This window comes from Vanacampus margaritifer, chromosome 16 (assembly GCF_051991255.1).
Source record: "Vanacampus margaritifer isolate UIUO_Vmar chromosome 16, RoL_Vmar_1.0, whole genome shotgun sequence".
Lineage (NCBI taxonomy): Eukaryota > Metazoa > Chordata > Actinopteri > Syngnathiformes > Syngnathidae > Vanacampus > Vanacampus margaritifer.
In genome coordinates, this window is record NC_135447.1 from 9663118 (window position 1) to 9672095 (window position 8978).

The 8978-nt window shown below is 37.2% G+C and overlaps 1 protein-coding gene across 2 annotated transcripts in view; it reads left to right on the forward strand.

The window, feature by feature from the left end:
* Nucleotides 1-6633, forward strand: part of gfra3 (GDNF family receptor alpha 3) — a 31505-nt gene extending 24872 nt beyond the window's left edge. For both annotated transcript variants that reach the window (XM_077547608.1, XM_077547607.1), the window contains one exon: nt 1261-6633. In XM_077547608.1, the coding sequence (XP_077403734.1) occupies nt 1261-1461 (201 nt within the window). In that variant the 3' untranslated portion in view covers nt 1462-6633. The remainder of the gene's footprint in view (nt 1-1260) is intronic.
* Nucleotides 6634-8978: the final 2345 nt, after the last annotated feature.

An 8978-nucleotide genomic window follows, 5' to 3' on the forward strand; every position in this document is an offset into this window, starting at 1 on the left:
TGATTTGGACTCAAGGATGAGCTGAATTGTTTTCTGCTGTCAAGGTCGATGTGACCGCACAATGCGACTTTTTACCTGAAGAGATTCCTTTTACTTGAGGGAATTTCTTTAAATTTGATGTTTAACTGATGTAGGGTATTATTTTATTGATGAAAAGATAAAAACTCATCCTAACCCATGCGGTCCAGTGGAAATTCAATATTTTCTTTCAGCTTAAAAAGTGATATTTTTTTATTGTTTTATTTAGGCTAAAATTTACATTATTAAAGATTTTAAAGAAATAATATTTTTACAAATCAGAATCACATCAAACACCAATAATATATGAACCAAGGTTATGATACTTCTTGAAAACTAACAAAATAAAATGGAAGGTAAAATAAGTTGACAAACCAAAATTAATTAAAAAAAAAAAATGAAAACGTTTATAAAACTAACTAAAACTAGCTATAAATAAAGCAAAAATATTTTTGCCTTTTGTCAATGAATTTTGTGAATGAATTATATACATGAGCGTAAAGCTAATAAAAACTACACAACAAGGCATTTCCCCCCAAACAACATAAAAACTAACATACCCATTCTAAAAACTAACTATAACTAGCTATAAATAAAGCAAAAATATTGTGGCCTTTGTGAATAATTTTTATACAGGAGTGTAAAGCTAATACTAAAACTAATAAAAACTCAACTAAAACAAGCCCCCACTCCCAAAAAAAAGATAAAAACTAACATACCTCTTTGACTGCCAGACGTTTTCAGAAAAGGGATGCCGTGGGTGCCAGCCGATTTAAGCATTTTTGACTGATCTCTCAAGGTCCACAGAAAATTATGTGTTTGGACTATGGAAACACACATACTACCAAATGAAAGATTGGACTCTCATCTTTCATCAGAAAAAAAAGTTTGTTTCTACCTTATTCCGTTTTTCAGTAATCAACAATAGAAAATGGTTAGTTTCACCTCAGTTTTGAAAAAAAACGTCTTTTAACGTCTTTGGCACTCATCCATAGGATTTTACTAAACGTTATTTAACGTTTTTGGCAGTCAAAGAGATACCTAATCTAAAAACTAACTAAAACTAGATGGGTGGATGGATCAAAAAAAACTAAAAAATCCAAACAAAATAAAAACGAACTATTGAAAAATCCAAAACAATCATAACCCTGATATGAACCTGAAGAAACCGAAAGAGTGTCATCTGTTCTGCTTTCCTTCACATGTCCCTCCTCTTCTAATTTGAATCACTTCCATTCACAGATTGAGACCAGCGAGGAAGTGGAGCGGGAGGAGGTGAAGAGCGAGGAATTTAACATCATCCCGCCATATTCCGAGAAAGACTCCAACACGGAGTCGAGGGCCACCGAAAGGCAGCGAGGAGCAGCCGGCTCTGCGGCGCCGCTCTGTCCACTGCTGCTGCTGTCCGTACTCATCCTGGACTGGAACTGTGGGAGCAACTAAAAACATCCATCATCTGCTTGTTCGCCCCGCCATTTACATTCAAACCCGCGCCAACTCCCCCGAGAGAAGTTGCCAGAAAGAACTGCAAAGGCTTTCATTGAAAAAGAAAACTCCTCTCCTTCTTAAGAGTTAAAAGATATCAGTAGTGCGGCCGTATCTGTGTCTTAGCTCGGGAGCAGATAGCAGTCAGTGCATGGCTGAACTGAGAAGTGCTGTCTGGGCAAACAGTCCATCCACAGCCTGCTTCACACTCAAAAGTACATCCCCTCTTTTAACAAGAAGCACATTGCCAAAGGCCACACTCAACTGTACGTGCTCTCCAAGACAAAACCGCAGAAGCAGCGTGCTTCGCTGCATCCCAGACAGGCCAACCTTCTGATTTTCTTTTTCAGGAAGCATGATGCGCTATTTTATTTTATTTTTTACTGTCAGCTCTTCCTCTGCCTCCAACACACGATGCTCTCAAGGAGTTAAAGGGGAAGTCAACCCCCAAACAATTTTTTTTTTTAACAATAATATGTTCTATGCAGCTCCACTGGTCTAAATATGGTATTCTGGTTAACTCATTCACTGCCATTGACGGCTATAGACGTCAAAAATTCATTTGAACTATTTCTAATAGTTTCACTTTTTTTTCCACTTTTGTGGAAGAGTATGAAAACCTAGAAAAAAATGTATTTTACATTTAGAACAGATATAAAATTTGTGATTAATCTTGACTTTAAATAATTAAGTAATTAAACAAAAAAGAAAATGTAAAAAAATTTGAGGCGTCAGACGATTAAATTTTCATGCAATTTTAGATGGAAAACTGCAAACGAAAACTCATACGACGTAAACGCACGACGCAGTCACTTCCTGTTCTTCTTTTAAATTACTGGTGGATCACATCTCAATGGTGTATAGCGCCACCTACAGCGACGCAGTCCACTCTCAATATTCGCAAAAGAAAAACAGATGGAAACGGGCATAAGTTGTCCGTTTTGCGCATTTTCAGTAAATTTGCTTAAAAAAATCAAAACAATTGGATGGAAACCTGACTATTGTACCATCCAATTACAGTGCCGCTTTAGAAAACAGGTGAGCTGTGATTGGCCGTTGCCTGAGACCTGATTTCATCTTCAGTCGACAGCAAGTGGCAAAATGGCCGCCCCTGAGATGAATAAAAATGGCTGGATTTTGCTTCATAACTCTTATTCCACAAACGTAATAGTAATCAGAATGTCATGTTTAGACTAGTGAGATCACATATAACATATTATTGTCAGGAAATGTTTAAGGTTGACTTCCACTTTGATCGGTTAATCAGAACTCTGCTGTAGCTAAAAGGTACTGACTTGACTAAAAACAAATGACTAAAGTGGTACTAAAAATAATCTTGCTTTTGCACTGCCATTTGATTCAATGTAAACTGCGCCAAATAACGTTTCCATTTGTTATTTTGCGACTACTAACTGTCAACAAAAGATTAATGTTTGCTTATTTTATTAATTCCAGAAAGCTCCCCAAAATATGCCTTAATTTATCGTCAGCCGCCATTTTTTGTGACTATAATATGTATGTATGACGTACTATGTAGTCAAAACGTGCCACGTCACATGTATCCGGTCCTGTCATCGTTTATTCACAAAACCTGTTCTCATAGTCAAAATTCGCATTTTTTTTTTAATCGATATGCTGAAAATCCATTCCACCAAGCGTATTTTTTTTGTGTATGCAAATTTGAGGCCTTTTTTCTCAAAACTTCTCACGATTCCATTCATTTTTACATTCTTTTGAAATTTCGAATAAAAATGATATTTAATAATAATAATAATAATAATATTTTAAAGATTTGATTCAGAAATGACTCCTGATTACCACGTAGCTCTGCAACTGATGTCGATTGGTTCCGTTTTAATGGGCTGATCTTTCGTAATGGAGGAAAAATAATAATTAAATAGCAATGCAAAAAAAAAAAAAAAACGCCAGCCCACCAGATGTCCATTGGCTAATCCAGCCCTGAATATATTTATGAGCAAGTGTGCTTACTTTCAGGTGGGTCGGTTACAACTTGGACTGGTTACCAGTCAATTGCAGGGCACATATGGAAAAACAAACATTTAAATGAACACAGTTGCACATTTCTTCATACTGTTTTAGTTCCAAGGGCCCACTTCACTGAAGTCTCTGCCTTTGCATCATTGCCATTTGACGTTTGCATCTTGGGAACACGCATTTTAGAGCCCTGGAAAAAGTGACCTCCGAGTACAATAATTAGCCCTATGGAGTACATTCGAGTAGATGAAGGGTCATAAATGACAACAACAACGCATTAAGTGCTGCCCGTGAGCGGCGCAAAATGAAATGGCGGCGACAAAAGCAAGGCGAGCGCAGTGGAGTCGCTAGCACGAGAGATATGACGTCTTTACAACCTTTGGCTCCTCTCACAGCCCAACACCTCCAGTCACTTAGAATTATTCCCAGCAGGATGAGTAATGAGAGACGGACGGCAACAGGCAATGAGATAAACCAGAAATGAGGAGGGTGGCGGGAAAAGCGACTTCAAGCAATTACGGGACAATTCAAAGAAGTCAACATGGAGGGGAAAATGTAGCGGGCGGCTCAGGGGAGGAAATAGGCAATTTGCAGCTGTCATAGCCTCTCAACTTTTTTTTTCTTCTTCTTTTTTTTTTTTAATCCTGAGGAAATGTGTTTTAGTGGCACTTCCCTGTCATGTCGGGCAGATGTTGCGAGATGACGCTACGGAGATGAGCACGGACGGACACTGGAGGCGGGAAAGGCTGCACCGCTCATTGAGCAGCACATTGAGCCATTCTCTCTGCCTGGAATAACTTTTGCTGATGTTAATGATTTTCTTCCTATGGCTCATTTTCTTGGCAAATTACACTGTTGCAGGGTTGTAGGTAAAGACAAGCATATGGGATTTTTTTTTTTTTTTTAACAGTTATTTTGAGCAAACTTTTTTTTTTTTTGGAGCAAACTTAACGATGAGTTTTCAGCAAATAAGAGCTGTAATTGGCTTTGGAAGGAAGACACGCACACACTAGTACACAAAGTACACAAAGTATTATTATTAGCATCCTAATGACGAGATTTCACTGAGCACTTAAGCAGGCTGGACCTTTTCCAAAGATGTATCATAAAAATAGGTACATAAAAGAGTTTGCTTGTTGTAAACGTCACGGGAGGAGCACCGCTATACATTCTCATTACTGTAAATATGATTGTATGTAATGACTTGAGGAGGCAAGCACGGCCCGGCACTTATTTCACTTGTTTCCATTGGGAGAGTTAATGAAGGGTTACATTGGCACAGGCCGTTCGCCGCCAGTTTGTTTTAATTGAGGGGAAAGGAAGCTAACAGGCAAAAAAAATAATAACATACATAAAATAGTGACATTGCAAAAATATGTAACCAGGATTAAAAAGTATTCATTGTCGTAGCAATTATTGCTGCTAAATTTGCCGTTCTGTGGCGCTGGCCTTAATGACTGAAAACATGCGTTTTGAATGATGTGTCTTCACATTTCACGATGTGTGATTATGTTTGTAAACTATGTAAAAAAGAATCATCTTACCTGGCATTTTTCATGTATTCATGACTTTAAATGCATCCGCAAATCCTTTTAAATGGCATCTTTTAGATCCTCCCACAAATTAATGTACAGAAATATGTTCCACGTGTTTAAAAACGACATATCAATCATGCCCAAAAAAAAATAAAATAATAATAATGTGACTATGATGTGTAAAAGAAAACAAGACAAGTGTAATTTTTGTGACATAACAGAACTGTATGCCAGTTTGTTAAAAGATGAATAAAAGCCACATTGGCAGCTTCCATATCCAATAGGACATTATTGGATGGAAATAAAATGACTGCTGTGTTTTGCCAAAGTGTTTTTCATGACATTTCAACAACAGCAAATACAGACGCTAAAATTGTCGCTAACAAGCTTAACGCCACTTTAATGGTATAAATGGGTTATGTTGGGAAAGTATTAACAAAATATTCTTGAATTTACAGACAATTGAAGATAATGCAGTTATATATATTATTTCAAATCAATATTCATATTATACAGATTTATTAAACAAAATACTGTTCGAAAGGCCAATTCCTTCTCCTTTGTCCAGATGGTGCATTGTGGGTTTTTGTTAGCTGTAAGCGCCAATAATTAAAACGACACAAATAAAATCTTAAAACATGGCACTGTGTGGAGTTCATCTACAGAACAGCAAATCTGTCAACCACAGAACACTATCAACAGATCAACAGAGTTGCTTGAAACCTGCTTTCCTAGTCATATCACATGGACATGGTTGAGTGGCCACTTGTTGCTAGGCAAAATTTGTGCCCCACGGGCAAATGGAAAAACACACACGCACACGCACACATACACACTTCCTAATTTCATTGCCATCTTGGGACCGAGAACAAAGAAAGCGCAGGGAGAAGCAGCAGTAACGGGAAGTCAGACACATAGGATACTCAAAAAGAATATCAAAATGAATACTATGCGGATTATAGCTTTATTTAAATTGAATTTACAAATCTCTACTCTGTATTAAATGTAAAATACACAAAGAAAGTAAAAAGCTAGTTATGTCTGTTTGTCTGTCTAGTGTGTTTACTTTTTACTTCTTGTGTGTATTAAATTGCAACCGCTATTTTGTTTCAATCTCACCATAATGACACATACAATGGATATAAAAAGTCTACACACCCCCTGTTCAATGCCAAGTTTTTGTCATATATAAAAATAAATAAATGAATGAATTCAAAACTTTTTTGACTTATAACTTGTACATCTCAATTTGTATTTATTCTTTTTCTTTCTTGAGAGTGGAAGTAAATATAAATAATGTAATGAAATAGTTGCACAAGTGTGCACACCCTCTTACAACTGTAATATTTCTGTGTTCATAATTGGCCAATCACGTCCAAACTCACGTTAAGCGGGAGTCAGGAAACCCTCCTGTTATTTTAAGTGCCACTGTTTAACGCCAAATAAATCTTAGCAGTTCTAGTAGGCTTTTCCTGACATTTCTTTTTGATTTCTAACAGAAGCCTGACTGCTATTCATCTGACTATAGCGTATTTTGAGACGTGTTTGTGGTATTTTGTTATAGTTCAGCGGCCAAAATTCCAAAAGAATACCATACCTACAGTGAAGCATGTAGTTAAAACAACACTTTTGAAAGTGTTAATTTTTTTTACACTCAGATGGAGTTAAAACACCTCTAGTGGTTGAAATTTACCACTAGTCAACACTGAGCAGTGTTGATTTTACACTAGACCAGTTATAGTACTCAAAATTATTTGCTATCATTAACACTAGAAATGTTATTAACTAATAAATGTGTTAAATTAACACAGCAAAGTTGAAAATCCCAAATTTTGTCACTCCAGTTTTTGTGTGCAGTCTCTAAGCGAGAAAAAGGAAAATGGCACTGACTTATTTTCTCTCAAACTGGAGAAAAGCAGGTGCGAAGGTGGCGCTTAATTACATCTCTGCACAGTTAATCTTACACTAGGTGATCAACTCTAAAATAACACCTACTCTGGATACCATTTAACGCGGAAAATGTTAAATTACACTGCAGTAGTTAAAATCAACTCCCCAAAAATGTCAACCCTGAACTTTTGTTTTAACTCTCATTTCTGCTGTGTTAAAATCATTTAGTTAATCAGCGGGGCTTTAAATGATGGCAAGTGAGTGCTGACTTCCATTTAACATTAATTTGAATGTGATTGGTAAAAAAAAAAAAAAACGGCATTTGACAAGGGTGTGTAGACTTTTCATATCTGCAGTTTGTAACCACAATTACAATAGGCCCATGGGAGGGAAAACAAAACATAACAAAAACAAACAATTAAGACAACTGCTTGAACAATAAGGGCATCTCTGTCTCTGAGCAAAGCCAGACCTTTCTCCTTTCATTTTAATATCAGCACATGCCATTCACCGTCAGGAAATAAACTGAAATTTGCATAAATTGAAACGCATAACTGATTGCTTTCAAAAGCGCCCACAGGAATGATCTGTGCCTGTTACAAAATCCCACCTTTCCCTTTTTCTCGTTCGAGTCCTTGTGCTCCGCCGCTAACAAGTACTTCTTGCGGGAAGTTCTTACAGGTTGTCATGTTCCAGAAAGCAACGTGTAAGTAGTCAAATGAATGATGCGCGGATCTCATTTAGCTGCCTCGGTGTGCGCACCGAGTTGCCTGTCACACTGACATGGAACACTGACGCACTCCGCAAGAACATTGTTAATGGTGTTTACCATATACCTGAATGTCATCCCCGATTAGGGAGAAAAGACAGCACAAGTGGTTGCAATTACTTTTTTTTTTTTTTTCTGGAGAGCATTTTTTTGTATGTGGGTGAGTATTTATTTTTTATTTTTAAATCTGTCTCTCATTTTGTGTCTCTGATAACCTTTTTTTTTTTGTGCTAATTTCCTCCCCTCTTATGCACCAGCTTTTGGGTTTAATGGCTTTGCTTTTTAGAAAATTGCGAATCAACGCAACTCCAGACCCAAATGCAGCAGGTTCACATTAAAAAACATTGGTCAATACATGACTTGTCTTTGATCATGGGGCGCTTCAGTATACACTTTATGACCTTCCCTTGCGCAGTTTAATGAAATCCAGCGCATGAACTGTGTAGCTCTGCCTTTTAAAAGATAATAAAGCTCTGTTTTGTTCTTCTGATCTATTTGTTTTTTTTTTACAGTTTGTTTGGCTTGAGGGGCTCAATCTGGAGGCCCGCACTGCTAGCACAGCAATAATAAACATATTGTTGACCGTGTCAGTCAAAGACTCCTATATTGGATCTCATTACATTCCGGAGGTGTACTTTCATTCCTCCTAAATTACTTTGAAAATACTCTCAAGGGTAATTACTTTACAGTACTGCGAATGTAAGCAAAGTTAGTCATCATTTGCCCATCAAGGCTTCCTCATGAGTCATTATTTCGGTAATTTGCATCATTAGAGGTGTTTGCTCCCACCAACCGCTTGCTCCAAAAGCAGCAAAACCTCTCACTTCTGTCCCCATGAAATGACTTATACATATTTTATACTTATATAGTATATACATAGTATGAAAACATTTGATCATAGATTGTGGTCTTCCTTCTAAGATGAACATAAAATGATGCCTGTAAAATGCTTTTTACTAGTAATTAACATGATTTTGGCACAGGTGACGCTTTAAATCATAGATGTCAAAATCAGGTTTTGGAGGTTTCCCGCTTCCAACACAAGCTGATTCCAATCAGCTGGATCGTTATCAGGCTTATGCCGAGCTTGCTGATGAGCTGATCATGTATCAGCTGTGTTGGAGAAGGGAAACATCCAAAACCTGCAGGACTGTGGCCCTCCAGTACCGGAGTTTGACACTTAAATGATGTCCCTAAGGGAAATTTTCAGTTCCAACGAGACATATTTGCAATTTAAATGTATAAAAAAAATTGGAAATGCACCTTCACTGTATAGTAGATTTAAG